The 24,866-nt window shown below is 37.0% G+C and overlaps 1 protein-coding gene across 1 annotated transcript in view; it reads right to left on the bottom strand.

The window, feature by feature from the left end:
* Nucleotides 1-434: 434 nt before the first annotated feature.
* FRMD3 (FERM domain containing 3) overlaps nucleotides 435-24,866 on the bottom strand; it is a 131,901-nt gene continuing 107,469 nt past the window's right edge. Inside the window, exons 9-14 of the mRNA XM_071424864.1 lie at nucleotides 22,650-22,713; nucleotides 21,584-21,672; nucleotides 18,239-18,313; nucleotides 17,613-17,681; nucleotides 14,312-14,433; nucleotides 435-3,883 (exon numbers count right to left, since the gene is read on the bottom strand). Of these exons, the coding sequence (XP_071280965.1) occupies nucleotides 3,288-3,883; nucleotides 14,312-14,433; nucleotides 17,613-17,681; nucleotides 18,239-18,313; nucleotides 21,584-21,672; nucleotides 22,650-22,713 (1,015 nt within the window). The 3' untranslated portion in view covers nucleotides 435-3,287. The remainder of the gene's footprint in view (nucleotides 3,884-14,311; nucleotides 14,434-17,612; nucleotides 17,682-18,238; nucleotides 18,314-21,583; nucleotides 21,673-22,649; nucleotides 22,714-24,866) is intronic.

Below are 24,866 nucleotides of genomic sequence, written 5' to 3'. Positions count from 1 at the left end.
CCAAATATTTTTGCTCTGTCAGAGCTCCAAACCAACTAAATGTAAGAAAACACAGCTTTTTCTACATAACAATCTAGCCAGACCTGCCTCTACAATTCATAGCCATGTGTCCACTACCATGGCCTGACTGTAAAACCAGCCTCTCAGTTTTCACTCTGTGGGCAAAAATTGTATCTCAGGAATCTGACTTACTCTTATGTAGCAAACAGGCAAACCAACAGTGTCTTGGTAAATGAGCCTGAAACTATGTTAAAAACATCCTATTTTAAAGTACTTTTTAGTGTCTCACCAGCTGATGAATAAAGAAAATCATATTGAAAACATCGTAAAAGTCATAAGAAATCTCTACTATATTATATTCCAAGTACTTCGTGACAAAAAGTATTATTTATAGAAAATCTTTCCCCATAAAAACTGTCATAACTACAGAAAGCTTTTCTCCAGTGTAATTTTATTAGGGATTCCTGCCATCATATCAACATACAAAACAATCAGGATGTTGACATATAGAAATGTGAAATTCACTGTACAAAGATAAGGCTCAAGTTACAGGTATATTTTCCCCTTACACTCCATGAAATAAAACCATTTTTAATACTTCCCAGAGTTGTGTTTATAAATGTTGGACAAACCACAAAATAGATTTCAAGTACATAACATTTTACAATATAATCCAAGCACAGACAGAAATACACAATACTTCACCTATAGATGCTCCATAGTCCAAGTCTGTCATCTTTACCAGTAAAAAGCTGCTACACTCTCTTAATGTGTCCAACCACATCCTTCTGTGTATGACATGGTCCTGACCTTTAAGTTATAACACTTTCATGACTTAGTTAAATTACTTTGATAGACCAGGGAATATCAGGAAGGAAAGGTGAGAATATTAAAAAGCCAGGTGTGAATGTCTACATGTGGTTAGTAAATGCAAGCACATGTGCACACACACTTGCATCTAACCCTGCATAAAACCTCACTGCACTGGCACAATTTTTGAGATTATGTTCTGATGCAACTGAGCTATTTTCTGACAAGAGTTACATCAAGCATTACAATACTCCTCCTTCTGGGGTGCACAGGGACAAATCTATTGTAACCAACTTTTTTTTTTAAGTGACTCTCAGACTTTCTAGGAGGTTGTATGGAACCATGTCTTCACAGTCCATCAGGATGTCTGCTGTCACAGCCTTCACCACTGAAAACACCTTTTCTGACCCCTATATTCAGCAACAATGCAAATGAATAATTTCCAGTTAAGACTGAATGTCTGCATTTGTTCACTCTCCATTTCTATTAGGCTGAATGATTATTACCTTGTGGGAAAGGATCATTTAGCTGCAAGTAGCACAGGAAGAAATAGGCATTAAATAACTAATCATTAATGATTCTTCTGGGAAACAGATTATAAAGGACAAACAAAGACAATAAAAAACACTGTTGTTTAATTTAGCCTTTGTTGGAGGGGAGATGAAGAGTAATCCAAAAGTTTTCAGCTGAGGAAAGGAACTCCTAAGCCCTGTAACTGTTCTGTCTATTAAAAACTGGAGAAGATTAGAAGGGAAGGAAAAATCCTCTATGAAAATTGCCATTTTAAAACTAGACACTTGCAAAGGCTTACAAGAGAAAACCAAGCAAAAGAGATTCCCTGATACTGAAACTAATGGAATTTATTTAGTAGGAATTAGACATGTGGTTACAATGTGTAGAATGCACATCTAATAAAATAGCCTCAAATATGTTTCCAATTCATTAATGTCTAAGCAGGAGAAAGAGTCTGAAGCCAGAATTCAAGCTCCTTAATTTAAATATGAAACAAGGCTGCACTAAGATTGTGGGAGAGAAGGGATAAAAACTTTCTTGTCTTAGATACAACCTCTGTAGTATATTTGAGGGCCTTCAAATGCTCTCAGCATTGACAAGATTTTACGTAAATATGTTCTCTAAGCTATATTGGAATACTTTTAGATATACAAATCCATGTTACACAAAACAGCATTAGATCTTGTAACTGGGCTCATAATAACAAGGAATGAGGGTGAGTATGGTGCTATATGTGAAAGGAAGTATATTACTATGCACAGAAAATATGTTGTCTTAGAGATTAGTCATAAAAGGCATCAAGCATGAAGATTCATCTCTTAAAGTGTTTAAGCCTTTAAGTGTGAGCCAGTAGATTACTTTGACATCAACTGTACAGCCTAATGCTTTGCTTTTTAAAAGAAGTATGAAAAATTTATTCCTTTTTCACCTTTTTATCTTCTTTATGATTTTAAAAAGTAGCTCACTCACCTACTGATTTATTTTTGGGTCCTTTTTTTGCTTTTTTTTTTTTCTTTTTGCTTTTTTTTTTTTTTTTTTTTGCTACTTACTATTATTGTCTTCCGTTATGTACAATAATCTACATTTAGACTGAAGACTCAATCTTTCTCTAAACGTACTTGGACTATCTTGTAAAGACTTTCTACAGAACTGATAAAGTGGAAGACAACCTGATAGATAAGAGGAAGGATTATTTCAGTTCTGCCCACTTCCCCAAGCTATAGAACTGTGCCTTTCAGAAATTCTTTTGCATACTTGCTGTCATTTCACCTCGCCCAGGCAGCCTCTACAGAACTTGAGTGAACTTTCTGTCTGTTTCCCAAACACAATTCCTTTGTATAGAGCTACATTAAATTCATTCTCCAGCCACAGTTTAAAAACAAATAATTGGTAAAACATTAAAAACACCCTGCATGCCCCTCTGCATTATTCTTACCAATGTGTACATTTAAATAACATCATAAGTTGTCTTTTACTAAAAACTTACCAAAATATCTTAAACACATAAAAATATAAAAAACAAACAAACAGAAAAACAAACAAAAACTGAAACCCCAGCATAAACATTGCTTGTATAGGCATTGGTTAGAAGAGATTGATTCACTAAGGAGTATATTCAAAAAGGTTTTCTTTCAATATCATCAGTTTTAGTGTCATGATTGAAAGGTTAAGGACAATGAAACTTAATGTGACCCTGTCTTATAAAATGTAATAAATGAGATAGAAGTCAATGTAATTAAAATAAAGCTTCTTTTTGGTTATTGAGAGGTGACTGTATAAGCTGGCAACTAAAATGGCAATTTAAGTATGTAAAGGGAACTTAAGAACCTGACAAGTCTGTAATGAAAACGCTAAATGAGGATATGAAGGCAGCTGCCAACAGATGGGCCCAGGGGCATTATGGAAAGCTGTCACTAACTGAAATTTTGAATATAGCCCTTAGCTGTATTATATTAATGTAAAATTTAAAAGCTGCCCAGAATGTCACGAATGAAGTTTATTTTGCAAGCCATCCACTGCCTAAGGGGGCAGTAATATTCAATATGAAACTGCTGAAACTCCGGCGTCTGGCGGATTTCGTGAAGGAAAGAGATTTGAAGGTCCGACTCCAACAGAACAAGGAAAAGGGGGAACACAAACAACAATAGTCCAAGGCCTACAAGAAAAAGTCTGGAGAAACTCTTCACAAAAGCATTCACCTCTATGTTGCCCATCAGAAAGTCATAGCTCCACCTCAGGGCTCTCCGAGCTTCTTTCAGTTCTTCCTCCTCTGCAATTAAAAATGCATTTTCATCTGCTTCAAGTTCCTCAAATGAATCGGTATCATCTTTCTCATTCTCTGCTCTTGGGCAGGTATCAAAGAGCATGTCAATCTCATCATCAACTGGTGTGGGCAGCAAGCTGGCACTTGGATTGTATACCAGCTCCGAGATGGTTAAGGGTTCCTCTTTCATCTTCTCTTCCTGTTCAATGGCAAGATCAACATCCTTCCCAGTATCCTTTACTGGAGAGCTTGAAGTCACAGGTACTGAAATCTCCTCTTCCTTTGGCAGCTGGATACCTGAAGAAATGAGATTAAAACAATGATACTAAATTTCTCACAGCCTGGGGGCAAAAGTCAGCCTTCCAAGAGTATATAATAGATGTATGGAAAGAATATTCTGCAATAATTTTGCATATTAAAACTAGACTGTACACAATTATCAAAAACTGGAAAAGCTTTTTGAAGAGGGCAGTGTCTTTACAATGCTGCAGTACATCAGATCTGCTTAAGAGGGTCTGATGTAGCTACCGATGATAATAGTGTAGTGCAAAGCAGAAAAGAGAGCACCTTATTTTCTACTGGCAATCTGATTCCTGGTATAAATTAATACCTACTACATGTGTGGATTGGTGCTCTTTGGTGTATAATAATAACAACAAGAAGAACAACAAAAAATACCAACTCTCATTGCTTTGAGATGAATGATTGTGGTAACATAGGAGCTAAGGTTGAGTATAGAGCATGACATTAAAAAGAGACAACAGATTATCATGATAAATTCATGTTAACAGTAAAAAGGGCAAAAGGAGAGGAAGGTTAAAACATGATATAAGAATTAGATGTCAATGGAACAGCATTGTAACAGCCTCACCTGTTAAAATAACTCCTTCTCATGTCGCTTTTTTATTTTTTGCTCATTTAGTTCTTTAGTTCTTTTTTCTCTCCTCTAAATTTCTCTCTCCCCTTTACAGAGCATACTTTCTTATGACACTATTCTCTGCTCTCTCAAAACTTACTCTCCTTTTTCCAGTCTATCTCTAACAGCAAGAAGTCTGCAAAGAAGTCTGGCTGCTTACAGCTCCATCAATACTTCAGTGATGGCTGTTAGTTGTCAGTCGTAGGAGTGGAGAGGACAGTTGGGCACAGACCTGCCTTGCAAAGCAATGTTAAGACACCTCCTCAGGGAAATTTCCCTTTCTAAGTATTCAAAATGGCCCAGACAGATCTCTTCTCCCGTAATTTGTTATCTTTTCCCTCTTCTCTAGACATCACTGGCCATGCCACCAGGTGAGGTTTCTCATTTTGGCCAAATGACCAAAATCACAATTTCTGCTTCCTTTCATTTCATCACTGAGCAAAGCAGCTTGGCTTAGCATCTGATGGGGTTTTTTTCCTGAGCTGGCTAGTCATGCATTCTTGTGGAAAGAGCACATGACCGGGGACAGAGAAAGAGAGCAGGAGAGTTCCTTTCAGCAGCAAAAGTGCATAGCTGAAATGAAACCTTGTCCTCATTAATTATTAGTTCAATAATTCAATTAGTTTAATTTTCATAAGTTTAATTTGACTTCCTACCAAATAATTCCTTGCAGCAACTACTCTGTCCTCTCTTATCACAGCCAATTTAGAAATTCATCATATTTCAGCATGAAACTTGTTTTGTGCTGGAATGTAATTGTCTACACCAGTCTTTACATTAAGAAATACACTTGCCACAGTCATCAAGAGGAGGATACAAACTAACTGAAATGAGACAAAACAAGAGTATAAACACCAAGAAGTGAGAACAGATTCGGAGGATGTTTCTTCTAAGCATCTTTCTCCTAAGTAAGAGAAGGTAATGCTGGATCATCAAACCATATTCAAGTTACTTGAGAGTACACACACAATACATTAAATTACAAGAGCCAAAACTATTTAACTCTGGAACCCAGCATTAAGAATCTAGACATATCTTTAGATACACAAGTACTACCATTTGATTCTCCAATATGCTTTTCAAATATTCTAAATATTACTAGAATTTAAGTTGAGCCACTTAGACATTTCAAAATAGTTGAAAGCACACAATTTTACTCTCCCAAATTCAAGAATTCTGGCCATAGGTCTCTCTATACCAGCTTATGTGCAAGGTCAGTAATATATCTTCATCATGTTTCTCATCATAGAAGACAGGTGCAGCTACCACAAAGAGAGGTCACACCAAATTTATGATTCTTGAGCCTCCTCTTCCTCCCCAGAGTAAATTCCAACTTGCATAAAATGCACAGTGAACATAAACAACATATATTAACTTTCATTACAACTGTATTTTTTTCTGGCAATAAATAACTGGCAAACTTCTGACTGTGGGGTTTACCTGTTGATAGAAGGCAACAGAGAAACCTTTTCATGTCAGTGTTTTTGTTTCCTGAAGGGTTTGTATTAAAATGGTAATGTGTTGCATCTCTGCAGCACACATCAAATTTACATTCCACTATTTAATTTGAGCTGCTAGGAAGAATTTTCCACACTTTTATTTTTATTTTAACTCATTAAATCAATGTAATTGCATTTTATATCAGTCAAATACTAATGTAAATCAATATTTGAAAATTTAGAATGGGCATTAAATGATGCTGCTGCAAGCTTATTTGATATTTTTAAAAAATAAAGATATAAAGTTGTTTTTTGCATAAATCAGAAACTTCTAATACAGATTACTGAAATATCAGGTAAATAAACTTGGGTTTATTTCTTATATTTCCACAGCAAAAGTTTGCTACACTTTTCTGGCAAATTTTACAAAGCCAGAGATCTCATTATCCTAGGTGAATCTCAGTATTCCTCTTCCACCAAATACTGCGATTGCTCCAAGCCAGGAGCATGAACAGCTGAATAAGACATGACATTATTTTGGTCATCTGCTGTGAACATGAACGTGCAAGAAGTCTGACATAAAAGTTGTCAGCTGCTAGTACTTCTACAGGGGCCAAAAAAAGCAGCTGAGGATTAACAAAATGGAGGGCAGCTCTAGTTCCACCATTCTTAAGAAGCTGCAGTTGCTGGAAGTACAGCACCTCAGAAGAATGCATCCTCTGCTTATTAAAAAATTCAATTCACACAGTGTCTGTTGGCTGGATATCCTGCACAGGGCTTTTCTTACCAGAAACACAATTACACACCTGTAACAGCCTTTAATATTGGAGAAAGAAACGAGTGTGACCATACACTCACTTTAAAGAGACAAATGGAAAATTAGCTATGGTTCAGAGAGTACAGTGCTAGGAACTCTTCATACACACATGCAAACAAAAAAGGCCAGCCAGGCTGCGATTAGGAGAAATCCTTCCTGTCCTTTTTACTTCTTCCTCTAGAAACATGTATCCTTTGCTTATTTTCCATGTAGACAAAATTCATCTGTGCTATGAATAGAATGACCTTTCAGAGGGAAAGAGAAGGTGATTTTGTCCTGTGAGCAAAGTGCATGAATGTCACAAAGAAAATGTAGAAAAATGAGACAGACTTTAAAATGGCATTGAATTTAAATATTTCCCTACACAGGACCTATATCAAGCAGGATTTGCATCATAGCCAGACCTCCTGCCCTCAGAGACAGAAGGTCACAGATTTGTACCATACCCACATCCCGTGCCGATAAAAGACACCTGCTATAGCTTTTCAAGGAGAGTTAATCAATGACAGTTTATAGTAACTCCTTTTTAGGCAGTGACCTGACTTTCTTGCTGGCCATTACTGCTTGCTTTAGCCTAATGGGAACTTCCAGAAGGGAGCAAAGCCCTGTCCCAGCTGCCAGTTCATATCAGTTGGATGTTTTGTGGCATTACAGCTCGCCTCCCAGCTGTGTTGTGTCATAGTGCCCAATGTCACAGCTAGGACAGACACTGGAGGCCACTGCTCTGGTTTCCACACAAAGGGCACACAAAGCACAGAGGCAGAAGCAGAGCAGAGCTTACTGCATGGTGGGCATTCTGGGATGCCTGTTTTCCATCTCCCCTTGGCCTGGAAGGAGTTAAATTCAGAGTTGTTGATCCCCTGCCAGAAAGAGGATTAAGCAGCAATGGGACTGAAGGAAGCATCAGGGAGATAAGTGTGTATCGTGGGAGCAGGAATGAGAAGGCAAGGTACATCTGTCAGCAGCTCGGAGACAGAAGGACCTGGTGATGCGACTGCAGTGACTCAGTGTCCAGCCCCACACCAAGGGCAGTGAAGCTGAAAAGTGCCAGGTACTGATGTGAAAGTTTAGCACCCAAGCAAATGGGCAAGTGGGATATTTCAGCATTCCCACTCAGCTTTGGGTGACCCCTCCCAGCACAAGTCAGCATTGTTCTGAACAACATTTGTTCTGAAAGTGTTGCAGTCGGGCTCTCCCAAGGAGTTATGTGCCATTTTAGGAGTCTTGCACAAGCTACCTCCCATTCTTTGGTGCTGGTATACATGTGTTATATGCTGGTACATATCTCTCTCTATATATATATATGTCTGTGTACACTTTTTTGCATGATCACTTCAAAAGGAATAGCAATACTGTTCAAAATGAACAGTACTCCAAATTCAAGATGTTTAAGAACTAGTGTAGTCCCAACATACAAACCTCTTATGATTGCTGTCATTATATTAAACCAACAAGATGTCTTGCATCTATTTGAAATCAGTATTTAACTGAGATGTAAAAGTACAAAACACATGTCAAAATAATGCTTTTTCAATTTTGCTACTATGTTTCAATCAAGGGAGTTAGGTCTATTCTCAGAGATTCTACTGTCCTCACTAAGTGGTGAACTCAGGAAACAAAGACAACCAGTCGCTGCTGCTACTCAAAGACAAATCATGCAAGAAGCAGTTTCTCATGTATCTACTGCACTCGCTGCTTTCTAAATTTCAGATATCAATAGAGTAACGATATTCTAATCTTTGCCAGAACACTTTCAGTTAATTCTTTGATTAAAAACTAATCTGCTGAAATGAAGATTCAATGCAAAGATTTAATACAGGTTAGTAAAAATTGAAACAATTCAACCTATAGGCACCCATACATCAACAGTACTACAGAAGGCATGGAAAAACAAATTTAAAGATGTCTTATAACATTAAGGAAATGGACATATTTAGTGAAGGGGATCTTTAGCAAAGGCATTTCGTAAAAAAAACACCCCTTTGCTGTTCATAGCAATACTGAATGTTTTTTGTTCCTTGGGTTGCACTCCTCCTGTGTGTAGTGAAAAAGGGAGATAAATCAGACTGCCTAAGTTTTACCTTCCTCCACCAGCCTTAGAACTATTATTCAGTCAATGAAATTATTCCGTATCTAGAAAAATAAACCAGATAAAGTTACAACTGGAAAACTCAACTACTGCATTCAGCTTATATTCAAAATCTACTATGTTCTAGTTTAACAACTATTTCATTTTGTCATAAATTACTATAGTTCAAAGTGTTTCCCCCCACCTCAGTCACAGAAAAATACAAAGGCAAAATTCCAGTCCCTCATTTGTTACCAATTAACAAATGAATCTACAATTTTCTGTAAGTTAACACAATAAATTTATGTTTTGTCTCATTCATTTCCATTTGCCACTTCATTCTTGTCAGTAATTTGGTCTTATTCTCTGCTGTACATGTCATTTACAGTACAGTTCCTTTCCAAGAAACAACTATTAACTTAAACTGGGGTAAGAGGGTTTAAAAAAGAGGTTTGAGTAAAATAAATGTAAATTTACCAGCCCTTCTGGCTGTGATCTTGGAGCCATGCCGCAGTAAACGAATGCACACTTCCTTGTTGCAGTGGTTAACCATCCGCAAATGAATGCTTCTCTTGGTTTGGATTTTTACAAGACATTTCACCATGTTGACTACTAATTCCTCTTCTCAAAGTCTTGTAAAAGCTCTAGCCATACCAGCTTTGACCTTTTATTAAGTTCCCACTGAGTTTTGAGAGACTAACACACAGGTTGCTCTCAATGAATCAAATGACAAGCTTCTAACCTCGCTAACAAAAATATCCCAGCAGGGAACAGAACCAGAGGTTATTTTTAAACATTTCCAAATGCCTCATGATGTACAATACAAACTTTCACAGCACCCATCTCAGTTAGCAGTTGCTAGCATAACAGCTGAACCACACACAGAGGCATAAAAATATCTAAGGCACCAAAACATAGTGCAGTTAAAAAAGAGGGCAGCATCCATAATCCCATTATTTTTCTAAAATGCTTTAATATGCCATTATTTTTCTAAAATGCTTTAATATGTCAGTTCCCCATCACTGCCTGGAAATTATTTGTGAAACATGTAAATACAATGGAAAAATCCCATGCTGTGCTTACAAATCTTACCCACAAAGCAAACCGGTGAGACCAAAATACATTAATTTCTAGTCTAGAATAAAAGCCTGACCTGCCCATGTAAAAGAAGAACAGAAAATTTCTAAGACTGGAAAAAAAAATTCTCTCTTTACATATGAGCTCCAGTTCCTGCTTGAGGACACTTGTTGGACAGATTCTCCTTGGACAGAAAGAATTGTTGTTTCAGAAGGCTGGTCACTTCCCTGTTGCTGCCCAGCAGAGATATACAGGTTCCCAAAAATGTATGATGCACCTATGCTGGCTGCTGATAACTTGCTCCAGCTAGGAGCTGGAAGGCAACCATACACACAACATCACATTATCCTAGTGGGAAGGAAACTCTTTCCTGGTACACCAAAGCCACAGAGAAGAGACAAACTGGAAGGAGTGTACTGGTGGGGATGTAGTCTCTCACTTCCCAGAGAACTCATCTGTAATGTTTATGACATTGTACTACCTGAATCCTTATCATCTGACGTCCTTGTTCTCTTTGTACCAAAAAATCAGTGATGTGTGTGCAAATATGTGGGAAAGAGAGCAGCAGGGGAAGGAGTCCTGCAAATGTCTATTTTACACCCAGATGTTTCTCTCATAAAAGACATCTGCTTCAATGAAGCTTTTTGGAAAGCATTTTTATGATGGCTCCTCTTCTTACACAGCCTGTATAGTACAAATATCCAGCAGAGGTCCTGTTTTCTTCCTCTGCCAGAGCAAAGATTTCTCTCTTCCTTTCCTTCTCTGCAAACACTTTTTTGTGGGTGTGAGGAAAGGTCAAGTACCCCTTTGCTTCCTATCTCCATTTTTTCACCGCTTCAAAAATAAGATTCTGTCCTCTTTTCTCATTTTTATTCTCATAACTGTCAGAAGAGCCAAAACAGGATCATTAAATCCTAACTAAAAGGGATTGACTCTTCATTGTGTACACGGCTACAAAAACTGGAAAACATGAATTTTTACAAAAATCTAACCACCAATATCTTCAATACACAAAGGAAGGCCTATACAAGGACTCAAGTGTCAGCCAGACAAGGTTGTGAAAGATTTCCAACATTTAAAACATTTCTAAATGCCTCATAACATTGCAAACTTCCACAACATCCATCTCAGCTAGCAGTTGCTAGCATAACAGCTGAACCACACAGAATTATAAAAATATCCAAGGCGTCAAATCTTAGTGCAGGGGGAAAAAAGGCCAGTGTATTCCTACATACTGATGTTGAGAAGTAAAATCTATAGTTTAAGTTTCATGTGACCATGCTTATGCAAAAGAGAAATGACTGTGTTAATTTCAAATTGCTTCCCATAGTTTTATCTACCCATAAATAAGGGAGAAATCTTAAAATCTTACAACTGACTCAGAAACTCTGAGTCTATATTAACTCTCTATATTAACTGTCAACAAGAGACTATCTAAAAAAAAAATTAAAAGTTGTACCTACAAAAGCTCCACATGACTCTCCTGTACAACCAAATTTTACACAGCCAAGCACCCACACAAAGACAGACAATTAGACTGATGGTAGCAGATGTGTGCTCAATCCTGCTCATAGAATCATTTAGGTTGGAAAATTCATCAAGATCATCTGTTAACCAGCACTGCTGCGCTCACCACCAAGCCATGTCCCCAGGCACCACACCCACACACCTTTTGAACGCTTCCACAGAGGTTGTTGGTTCAACCATGTCCCTGGACAGCCTGTTCCAATGTCTGACCATCCTTTTGGTAAGGATATTTTTCTTACATCCAAACTAAACCTTCTCAGGCATAATGTGAGGCCACTTTCTCTTGTCTGTTATTTATTACCTGGGAGACAAGACTAATCCCCACCTGGCTGCACACTCCTTTCAGGGAGTTGTAGAGAGTGGTAAGGTCACCCCAACCTGCCTCAAGACTAAACAACCCCAGGTCCCCCAAGTGCTCCTCATAGGACTTGTGCTCCAGATCCTTCACTCACACCAGTGCCCTTCTCTGGACATTCTCCAGCCTCTCAATGACATTCTTGCAATGACAGACCCAGAACTGAACACAGGATTTGAGATGCAGCCTCACCAGCACTGAGCATAGCTCAGTTCTTGCTCCATGTGTAGTTGAACACATTATGTTTCTTGCAGTCCTGCTATACAGATTCTGTGGCTGCCTTCTTTTTACTGTATGCTTTTGGTGAGACAGACTACTGCCTTTGCAGATGCAAGTCCATTGTCTCCAGATTTTCTAGCACCAGATGCTATCACAGCTTCACCTTTTTGAGTAGACTATTTTTTTTAAAAAGGCAATACTATACCTCTCCAGTCACAGGATATTAATGTAGTTTTGACAAAATGATGAAAGCTTCTTTTTGGTGACCTGATACTTCTGTGCTGAGATTTCATACATGAATTATTGATCTGATAACACTGACTTTTGCCTTTTGAACAACAAAATGAAAGTATGCTTCACTGGGCTGAGACATATACAGAGATACCAAGGCTATTTCATGTCTGTAGCACACTAAAAGCAGTCTTCCAAGGTAGTGGTGTCTGTCTCAGGGCTGGATGCCTCCCCTCTCCCCACCTCCTGCTCATGCCCTTACCCCAGCACAGGACCTTGGTTGACTCTCTTGATGATCCAGTCAATAGTTGAGTTAAGCAATAATCGAAGACTGCACAGTTAAGGGGTTTTTGTTTGGTTTTTGGGTTTTTTTGTTTTAATTTGGTTTGCTGTTGTTACTGGGGTTGGTTTGGTTTTGTTGTTTTGAATTTATTTTATTTACTTTTTATTTGGTTGGGTTTTTGGGTTTTTTGGTTTGGTTTTTTTTTGTTTGTTTGTTTGTTTGTTTGTTTTTGGGATTCTTTTATGGGGTTTTTTGTTTTCTTTTTTTTTTGTTTTTTTGGGGTTTTTTTTTTGGTTGTTGGTTTATTTTTTAACTCCTTCTCTTAGTTCACACTGTTGTGATTAATGCTGATGCAAGGGAGAAGGTGGGAATCCACAGAAGTGGATGTTGGGAAGAGAGCCAGCATCACTGTCGAAGAGCTGTGAGATCAGTTCAAGCTGCAATAATATAGCCAAGTTTTCTGCAGGAAAAGACTGTAAAAGTCTAAATACTGTTAACTTAGCATCTGGTGATATTTAACAACATATAAAGTATGCAGTTAAATACCACCAGCAAATATGTCTATTAGCTCATCATAGCAACAACAATCTGTCTGACTGAAAGGAAATGTAATTTTCAAATTTCATAACACAAACATTTAAAACAAGCACTGTCGGGTGAGCATATAGCAGCAAGTCACCGGTTTCCAAAAATGGATTTCATCGCCAGGAGTTTTAAGTGTGGTTACAGGATACAGAGCAAGCTGTTGTTGCTCTGCAGCGGTGACAACTGCCCAGAGGAAGCACAGTGGTGATACTTGGCTGCTAGAAGGCAAATTCTCAGTTAAAACTAACAGCTGCTACTACTAATAGTAATAAAGTACTAACACAGACAATGTAATTCACCCTGTACTTGCTACATTCAGTGTCCAAACTCTGAAGAATGAACAAAACATGTTCATACAACTCCTATAAAATAAAATTAGGACATACTCCCATGAAAAGGAAGATACTCACTCAGCTTTTTTCTGGTTTTCATTGATTAGAACAAAGCAACAGCAAATATTGTATTTCCCAACCTCTGAAACAATTACCTCACTACATCTCAAGCAAGAACTAGTGTCAGATTTTGTTTGGTTGGCTTTATTTTTATTAGTACAAAGGCAATTATCCCTATTTAAGCTGGCAATGGTGTTCATGTCATTGTTTGTAGTGACTGTATCTCAAAAATAAAGGTGTTCAATATGATATTAAAAATATCAAGAAATAAAGAAATACATGCAAAACATTGGTATACAGAATAAATCCAGACTTATCTTCCAATCATGTCCCATTTTGTCAAAGAAGATAAATTAAAGATCTTTCCCAGCTGATCTGCAAATAATGTCTTTTTTTTTGTCAAGGAAATTAAATTGGCAGACTAAAGCAGAAAGAAGGAAATATGAAAGTAAAGAGAATCAAGAAAAACAAAATATCCAGCAGTAAACAGCCAGCTTTCACTCCTGAATGACTGCTGACACTATTCAGAAAAAGGTGCCATCTTAACTATTTATTTTCTAAGATCCTTTTACCTGACAGTTTAAAAGATTTTTTGAAACAGAAACCGAATTGCAGTAACTTTCCTCACCATATATCTCTCATAAGGCTAATGCACTGCTTCTTGGGATAGTGATCATTACTGGGTATGACATACAGAGGTTTAATGATCAGGAATACCTAATGAAAATGATTATATTTTTTCCATATCCCTGAGTCAGTATCACATCTTTTCCCATATGCTTTGTAGTAAATATCAGTGGGAATTGGGTGACTCACCTTCATCTGAAGGAACCTCTTCCTCCTCACAGGGAGAAGGAAGAAGAGGCTGCAGAGGTTCCATGTTGATTATGAGTTGCTTGTTCAAGGACGGAGAGCTGCGACTCTGGGTGATGCTCGTTCTAAAAGAATGGGGAAAACAGGGTCAGTTTGCTTACTAGAAACAGCTGCAGTCCAGTAGGTCTCATCTCAGAATCACTTTGCATAAATTAATAGGCCTTGAGCTGTTGTATAAAGCTCTACACATTGAATGCTGCTTTCAGCTGTGTTGTGTTGCACCCTCCACAGATGTAAACATTTCAACATCTGAAGTGTGAGAGAGGTTTTGTGCAGATCTAGCTCCTTTACACTGCCTGACTTCCTTTCGTCTCAGGCAGGATTTCAGTGTGCTGCTCCTCTCCACAGCTCACAGCAACCACTAATATTTGGATTCAAGGAAGGGAAAAGTTGTTCCATTGCCTCCAGAACTGGAGAAAGGATTTGTTACAGTTTGAGCACTGAGGATCAAAGACTAAAGCAGGAACAACTGTATCCCTGTGGTTTACAGATACAGAGTGCTCTCACTCATGCCCACGCACCCCAGATGCTTCCTCTACACCATGACTCCCAGCACTCACAATGGTTTTCTTTCTTGTCTTACTTCACTCTAAGAGGCTTTCCTGGTAGCAGGTGTTAAATATGCTTTGGAAAGTTTTAGGAATGCTGCTGATTTTCTTCAGTCATTATGCTTATTAGCCTAAAAATATATTACTGAGAATATAAAATGGCTCTTTTGAATATGTTATCTAGAATTTACATGATACAGGCCTGAAGCAAGAGTCCTGCAGTAAATCTTAACCATTATATTGTAAAATATTTACTTTGACAAAAACAAAGATGAAATGGAAGAGTATCCTACTTAACTTCACGTGGTATGTTGATACAGTGCTGAAGTTTCACAAAATGCATTTCAAGTCTGCACAAAAGGCTCAACTTAAAATTCCACATAAACAAACTGAACAAAGAACCTATTGCAAGTCAGAAGATGGAATTGTGTGTTGCTGAAGGTTTAGGTAAACTTGGGACACAGGTGTACAACTCTTAAGCCACACTACCTGTCAGTAAATATTCTGTGGGAATAAACAAGATTTCTTGCTCAATTGACATGATTTCATGTGCCATAACACATGCCCAAAGATATTTATATCCTTATTTGTATTCTCTGATAACTATTTAGTTTAAATTTTCACTATCTGCAGAGGGTTTTCCCTCAGGATATTATAATTATAGTAACTCCAACCCAATGATAAATCCATAGGCTTTTTATGCAGTCCCTGAATCTTTGTTCTTGTTGTAAAAAGCTCTCAAACAACTCCCAAAATACAAGTTGTGCCTGGGAGCACCCATAGGCTTCTGATCCATATTTATTTACAAAGATCCCTCCTTCAGGCATGCCCTGGAACAAAAAAGTGAAATCATTCATTTTGTGCTTGGCAGAAGAGCTTGCCACTGCATTAATCCTGCATGATGACACAGATTTTCAGTACACAGAGCTTTAAGTGTAATATCCAAACACAGAGATTCTGAGCAATACCCTCCTCTCAACTGCATGTTTCTTTCTTAATGCAACCATGGTACAACTGAATTGACTTCGAGGGTGAGAGCACAGGGAGGAAAAACTTTATATAGATATAGAGATACACAGATATACAGATATATAGATATATAGATACATTGATATATAGATATATGTTTATGTTCAAATATTTTTTCCGAATGTTTTGCTTCTGATAAATGATGAAAAGCCATCATTTCTTCTTCCCAAATCCCCTTTCGCAAAGAAACTTTTTTTAAAACATGCCTCTTTTTTTGAGCTGAAAAATTTCTATATTTTTTGCCTGCTTTTGCTTTTAGAAGGATCAGCTACCTCTGTCTCCCATTTCACAACCTGAGCTATAAAAGCACCTGAAATCATTATATTCCTTAGTCTTTCTAAGAAACTGAACTTGGAGCTTCCATAATATTATAATTGCAAGCTTTGTCAGAAGGTTAATGATAAAAGAGATACATTGCTATTTATGGATGTTAAATCCATATAATGTTGCTTTATAAACTTAATTGTTCTTTGATCTTTATGGACACTAAGTTTTAAATTATGTGTTTAAAATACTTCTAAATATAGAAATCAAAGAAAAGAAAAATACAAGATAAAAAATAAATGTATGAAAATACTTTCTTATCCTGGAACAAAGAAATCTCTTGGATTGTAGGCAATAAGCTATTTCCTACAATGAGCAACTATTCTCATTTAATATGCATTTGTGTGCCCAAGTACTTTATACCGCCTCAGTGATGCATCTATATTCTACCTTCTGTGTTATCATTTAACACATTCTAGACCTTCAATTACCTAATTTTAAAACATAATCTGGAAAAACATGTCTGAAAGCATGCCTGCATGGCCTAACTATTAATTACATAGTGTGACTGGACAGCATATTATAAATATTTACTGCAAATATATTCCCATCTTTTAGTAAGGACAATCTACTTTTATTCAAAATATAGACAGAATAGCAAGATTCAATTAAAAGTAAAGAATGTCTATTCTCCCCAAACATGAAATCTCAGCAAAAAAGGGAATATGGCAATAGAATATTGAGACTGTTAAGTAACCTGTTTTTAAAAATGGTTGCAAAGAGTTTTCCCTGATGGCCTCCTTCTTTTCTGAAAAGCTTTCTCCAGGTTCTTAGGAGTTTTTACTGTCACTACAATGAGTGATAAGGACCCAAAAGCATTAGTTTGCTTGCAAGGTTTAGCAGCTTATTTCTCACAAGCCAAATTTTCCTCTGAACAAAAGATTCTTGAATATTTTTTCCTCTTTACTGAATGAACTTCATGCTTTTCAATCTGACTGCATTATGGAAAAGGTAGAAGTATACTTTGAAACATATCTATAAACATACAGAAACCAAGAACTTCCAAAATCAAACAAAATCTAGGAATGAAATTAGAGTGTACTTTTCTGTCAGGATTATGTAATAATAGCTGATGCTGGAACACAAAAAATAATATAAGTTATCAATCTGACTGATTATTTAAACTCAGCTTCAAAGCAGCACAGATTAGGTTCTCCTTTATAGGAGACATTTTTCTGAATTTTGAGACATTGTCAGACACATATTTCCTAAGGCTTGCATGTGTAATTGTGGAAGCTCAGAATGACAGCAATTGCAACTGATAGAAAATGAGGGGAAATATTTCACTAGAAAGCAATAATCCTCCCTAGTCCTAAACTTTAATACTGAACATCAAGACATACCTGTGAACTTCAGGAGGTTCCCTCTGGATTTTAGAGCTTGCCTCCACAACTTCTTTGGCTACTTTTCCACTACATTAAAAGATGAAATTAATATTCAAGTAAATACTAAGATACATGCCAAGAACTACATAAATGTAGAAAATTAAGTTACATTTTAAAAAAATTTAAAATAAAGGGGGAAAAAATTGCAATAAAGTGCATAAATAATGTTCTAGAATAAAACTGTGCTGACTACTTGCCCACAAAGCCACCACAAAAAAAGCAACTTTTTGTAGTAGAACACCATGAGTTGAACTGATCTATCTCACACCTGGTTCAGAGCTGCCCAGCTGCAGGGGGCATAAAATCTCTGCACTGTCCACACATTCTAATTTTTACAGAAACTGCACCAAAAGTGGAGCTATCTGCTGGTGGAACTACTCTTGACAGAAGTGTCTGTGTGAAAACTCCTGCTTAATTTTTGAGTGACACTAGAAAAGGCAACAGGAAGATTTTCAAATCTTGACATCAGCTAGGCATGAACAGACCCTCCAGCAGTAACAACCCTGAATTTGCCATGACTAATTACTTACATTTTCTTACATCCTGAAATGATTTACTATGAATAAGAAACAGCAAACACCCACCTATATCGAAATCTACTGCCTTTAAAAAATATCTTGCTGCTGGACATTGTCTTGATCTGACTGGACTTTGCATACCTTGGAAAAAAAATAAGAGAGGCTGTCACCTTTTTGAGGACATGATAAGCAAAAACGAATAAGGCAAACTACAAGCTTTGTAATTTTTATACCATAAAGTAATATTCAAAAAATGAGCTTTTCAATTTTTTAAGGCCTTTATACAAAAAGTGAAGCACACATAAAATCATTCAGACAGCACAGAATGACTGAACATGGAACAAGTGATTGTCATAAGAACAAGAAAATTAAATGCAGACACTTGCTGCATCTCTATGAATTTTCATTCCCAGGATGAAGGAAAGACCATGGTATACCAAAGACTCTGAGACGTGTGTTTTAACACCAGCATGTTTTGGGAAAATATGGCTATTTCTGCTTTTCCACTAGGAAAACAAAGAAATAATAAAGCCAACAACTTGTCTCCTGAAGTAGGTGCCTCTCCAATATCTCTATTCAGTCAATTTTTATTTCTCTATTCTTAGTAGCCTACATCATACCCTACTGCTTCTCTGTATTCAACAAGTACACGGCAACCTTTTATCTTTATTACAAATCATGGAAGAGCACCTCACGTGCCATTTCCTTGATGTTCTCTTGAAAAATGGCAAATCGATTTTGTACAGTCTCTAATTCCCAGACTCTAGTAAACAACAGTCCATTATTAGTATCTACTTGAATAATTGCAACAGTGACCCCTGAATCTGGATCAAGACAGGACTAAAGCTCTGTTTTTCAAAACATGTCATGTTTTGGAAACATGACCTTCCCTTAAATTCCAAGTCTCAAACTCTTCTAGGAAGAGGAGAGGACCAAATTTAATTAAGGCAAACTGTCAATGATATGAATTATTTACACTGATTATGTCTGTTTCAATCTTATTTGAATATCTTGTTGGTATTATATAGAACTTAAAAAAAAAGAGAATTATCAAATGTTGCTAAATAACAGCTCCCACTGCACAACTCTATTTCTCTGAAACGTGTGAAAATATTTCCTCTTTCAAAACTACTATTTTAAGGCTTTACTTATAGATAGTTTTGGCTTCAGTTTCATATTTGAAGCATTATTGTTATTTTTCTGCACTCTGCATATTAAACATTACAATTTTCCAATCTATTGTTCACATCCCTATCTGTTGAATAACATTTCCAATCTTCATTTTATTAAAGAAGTCCTCTTGAAAGACCCACCAAAATTGAAACAGGTGGGTGTAACTTTAAGCAATCATTGTTAAGGAATAATTCCATTCCATAAAATGATTTGGAAAGTAGAAAAATAGATGAGAGAAACAGCATTGAGCACACCAAGGTCAGAGAATAATGAGGGGGAGGAGGTGCTCCAGGTATTGGAGCAGATTGCACCAATGGAAAAAACTGTGGGGAAGGAGTCTGTCCCGCTGCAGCCAAACACAGAGCAGATATCCTCCCTGCAGCCCATGGAAGACCCTGCAGCAGGCCAGCATGCTCTGAAGGAATGGAGAGCTCACACATGAGCTGGCTCCAGGTAGGCATTGTGGCCCATGGGGAGGAACACAAGGTACAGCAGGTATACCCAGAAGGACTGCAAGCCCATGGAAAGGGCCCATGCTTGAGGAGTTCATGAAGGAGATTGGAGTACAGGAAGAGTGTAAGAAGGAAGGAGCAGCAGAGAGGAACTACAATCTCCATTCCCCATCTCCCTGAGTTGCTCAGAACAAGGAGGACATAAAGGAGTCAGAAATGAAGGAGTAAAGGTGATCCTGGAATGAAACAGGGGAAGGGTGATTTTAGTTCTGTCTCTGTTGACAAATTGAAATAGAGTGAAAAGGTTAAAAGGAAATTAAATTAAACTTCTCCAATTCAGGCTTGTTTTGATGTGACAGTAATTGGTAAGCAATCTTTCTATCTTTATCCTAAGCTATAGGCTATTTTATCCTACCTTTTCCTCTTGCTGAGTAGAGGGAGTGAAAGAGCAACTGTGTAGGCATCTGGCATTTAGCCAAGATCAAACACCTAAATGATGTATTTGTGACCAAAACCCAAATAGTTAATATTACTGCCATTTCACAACAAGAGCAGAGAGGTGATATTCCTGTGAGCCTCCCCGACACATTTTTACACTGAGCTAATTTCTACTCTAAGTAATTTGTCTTCATTAGGGGGATATCATCTCCTATTCCAAATTTATTTCTTGTAACATGAAATAAAACTATTCAAACTCCATGCAGTATTTTCCTACTTAAATCTACTTACAACAGAAAATGCTTCCGGATAAATTTCAAATTAGCCTTTATTTATAGACTATATTTAGGCTTGATATAGTCTCAAGCACAGTAAATGTTGACATAGAGAATTAACAAATGCATTTTGCCAGTTCCTATTTCCTGTTTCTTTTTTTCTATCCAATTGAATATATCAGTTGGATAGATTATAAATTATTGTATCACTGTTGAAACGAAAGGGAGTCTCTTCTCCAAATTAAAGCAGGTCATTAACATTCAGGTTAGAAGATACATTTTTTCCTACTTCTTTTTTATTTACCCTTACAGCAGCTCCCTGGTGTGGCTGTGTGCCAACACAGAAACAGTAATATTTCTTAAATATGTGAGAGCCTGTAAGGAAACACTAAGTAGCAAGAATAAAAGCTACATGCCTAGAGGGAAGCATCAATAAACAGACCTAACAAAGTCAGTGGAGGGCAGAAAGAATGCAGAGGAGTTTTTAATGAGGAATTATTAATAGGGTCTTTTTCAGGGAATAAGGAGGTAGATACTACTTTTATTTTTTGTCACTTTACAGGCTTTTTATGTATAACAAGATCACAGGTATCTTTCAAAATGTGTCTAAGAACATTTTCTTTTCTTCCTTAAATCATTAAAGAGAACTGTTTATTTTTCAATCAACTCTTACTAAGCCTTGGATTTCAAGTGGAAGAACAATTACCTCTTGGCAGAAGAGCCCAAAGAATCAAGCATGACAGATTTTATCCCTTTATTCTCAAGATATTCTACAGCTGGGCTAAGATTAACAGCTATGCTCCCAGACACAAGTACAGTACTCTGTCCATCCAATATCTCACTACAGAGCAGCAAAAGCATTGTGCTGGAGCCAATATCTTCCTGTCTCATTTATATTTTAAACAATTTCTAATACTGGCTTGAAGTGAAATAATATTCCCCATTAACTTGCATATTTTCTGTTTACATTTTGCCTTCTGTTAGCTAAATGGAACATTTCACAATGAACAAACCTCTACTCACACACTTTTTTTTTTACTTTCACTACAGATAATTACTTCAGGGGTACATACTTGTAAAAAGCCTGGTTCTCCACCCCACACTTCCAAAGATGCTTGCAGGCTGCTGGTGTAGAGGTATGGAATGACAGCACAGCCTTCTTCTAAATGCAAGGAAAAGAAAACAAATGAAAGAAGTGAAAATGTTGAATTCTCAATGACTGAAATAGCTCTACCTGATGGCATCACCTTTAACCAGATACACTGAAGACCAAGTTTTCCTGTATAGTGTAAATCTGTGGCTCACCCACAGATGCACGATCCATACAGAGCTGATATTTAAAAAGCCCAGGCAGTTTTTTCAGAGAAAAGGAGATGCTTCAAAGGGGGAAGGAAGAGCATATGTACAAGTGGCCTTTAAAACAACTGTTTAACTGGTCAAAATCGAGTGAGGGAAATCTCTGGGTTCAATATTCTTTGCTGCACTACGTACCACCCACCTCTCCCTCCTCTCCACCATTTAATGTCCTACCATCAAAACCTCCTTGCAACCACATGAGCAGTTGTGATACCTCTGGCATTATTTCCTTCCTTCATTTTTTTTCCTCATCTCCATTCAAAACCATAACCTTAGGCTATATCAGTCTGATCTAGGGGAAGAACTGATGTAGGCAAGTCTCTAGGATTTCAATGACAGCAGCCCAATGATAGGACCTAACTACATGAGATACACTCTAACCTTCTTAGCTCACCAAGATTTGACGATGGGACTGTAATTATCAGAAAAATACCTCACATTGATCCAGGTATCAATGCTTACTTGAGTTTGTAATCATGTACAGATATCTTCTGTACTTTAGAGTGAGTGAGTACAACTTTAGCACTTAAAAATAAATTAAACCTCGACTCCAAAGGCGTCCAAAACCACAAACAATCCACATAGCCCAGTGTGAATATTAAGTGAGAAATGTCTCAACCCTTTGCAAATTAGACATTTTTTCAAAAATTACTCACATTCAATCATACTCTATATTTTAGTTACAATATTAAGTACAGTTATTGATAGTTTGTTTATTTAAAAACATATGTCTCATACAATCTTAATCAAATACAGAAGCTCTGTAAAAATGTTAAACACAACCTCTTTCTGAGCTCCAAACACATAAAATGTCTTCCCTTCAAATTTCAGTTTGTAGACATCACACCTAGAAAGAGAAAAAATATTTAAGTATAGGAAAAACAAGATAGAGTTATGAATAAGAAAAGTAACTAGCCTGTAACTTTTCCTGATTAACAAAGTCAAGCAGGCAATCAAATGACAAAAGCCCTCTACAGGCCTTACAATATTTAGGATAAAATTATTTAAGAGTTTAATTTTTTTGAGAAGATAAGTCCAGACTATTTCTTTTACATCCTTATGTATCTTCACAGAGTTAAATCTGTCTACTAGAAAGTGAAGAGGAAATTAAAGGTAGACAGAAGCCTATATTTATATTATACTTACAGCACAGTTTGTAATTCCTCTTACATCTTAAAATCTTACAATGTCTATTGCAATTAAGTTGAGGGAAAAATAATATTCTTTTCTCTATACTAATTTATCTGATGCTTCACATCACACTTCTTAGTAACAGAGCACAACAAGAAGAAAAAGAAAATGTTTGGCAGCATTTGTTATAGACAGGCTTTTTGAGTGAGAAAATTTATATCAAAATTTAATTTAATCAAGGTTAAGTGCTCAATCTTCATATGGAATAACAGTGATCCATAAAAAGGCAATGTCATGCCTCTGCTTAAACTGTAATGGAAATTTTGTCATTACCAGAGTTAAAATGGAGCCACTGCTGTTTTTGACAAATTTCCCCAAAAGGTTTTGGATATCAGAGTTGAAATAGGAATAATCTTGGAGGTAAGGACAATGCCATACCTGAAACTTTATAACAAGTGTTTTCCTTTTACATGAGAAAACAAAAAATAATTGAGAAAGCTTTTACATTGAAAAGAAAATCTGAAATAAAAATTTGGGGTTTTATTGTGTAGTGCAAATTTCAGCTAAAATAAGTTACAGCTATTAGCACTCATTTCTAGGCCTCTGAAATGGAAGAAGCAGTGCATAGTGTTCAGATAAAACTCACCAGACTGACTTTCAGCCTCTACTGTAACACTGAGAATTTATTGGCTCCTCCTCCATCACTGCTTTATTTTTTATCTGGTTTACATATTAATGCACTTAATAAGTATGCCTGGATTGCCCAGAGGATGCATTATCCTGAAGTGACATGAGAAGCTAAATGCTGTGAGATTCATTTCCCACAGTATGGTGGGCAAACGCTTGGCAAGGGCTACTCTCTCCTCAATGTGTCATAGACTGACATTACTGTTATGTTTTCCTTGTGCCAAAACCACAAACCACTGAAGTACTGTGACCACAGCTACCTGCAATTAACCCTGGGGAAATTGTACTGTAAACCCATGATTATAAATGGATGGCTGTTGATAGGTGTGTCCCCAGAGCTCCATAGGGAACTCAGTTGTACAGACAGGACTATGCTGATTTTACACTTCTGAAGATTTCAGGTTATTCAACACTCAGAGAACTTTCTACAGATATGCAGCAAGGAGCCCAGCTTCATCTTTTTTCCACCTTCTGCCTGTCTTGATCCCACAAGACAGGTTGAGAGCTCAGAGATAGAACATGTACAACTGTTGGCATGCATGTAGCAGCAGGGCTAAAATGAGATTATCAGTGTCTAAGCATGACTGGTCACTTTTCACCACACTGGTGAGGGTGTGGCCAGCTGCTCTTAACATCATCTGCAGGAGCTCAGTTTTACCTCTTCCTCAAATGTGGCTGAGTGAGGCTAACAGATTAAGTAAGTCCAGGAGTTCAAATAAAAGCAAAATCAGACTAACCAAAGACAATTGCATAAGTACTTATTTCTTTAAAAAAGAGACTTAAATTCAAATGCATTCTCACCTCTTCCTCCTCTGTTTACCAAATAAGTTCTTTTATGGTTTCAAATTGAGGATAATTAAATGAACAAATTGCAATATTTCCAAAAGTAAAATAGATTAAGGTGGGCTCTTTGCCAGTAAACCTCACTGGTGATTTACAGATAGCTGAAAAATCAACGTGCTCAGTTTCAGCATTTGTAAATTATATTGACTAATGAACTCTGTAGAATAATTTTCACTGGGAGTTGAATGAGACTAAATTGTTATTGTTGTTGTTATTGTTGTAGTTGTAGTTGTTATCTAAAATCCTTTAAACAGAAACATAATGGGGCAGGAAAGGTAATAGTCACATGGTTCTCCTTAAAGACAACAAATGCAGGTGAAGATGGTAGGAAGAGAAGAC

This window comes from Agelaius tricolor, unplaced genomic scaffold, assembly GCF_023055355.1.
Source record: "Agelaius tricolor isolate 1412-34295 unplaced genomic scaffold, bAgeTri1.0.p SCAF_4, whole genome shotgun sequence".
In the NCBI taxonomy this organism is placed as follows: Eukaryota; Metazoa; Chordata; class Aves; order Passeriformes; family Icteridae; genus Agelaius; species Agelaius tricolor.
This window is presented reverse-complemented; position numbering and strand designations above follow the sequence as displayed.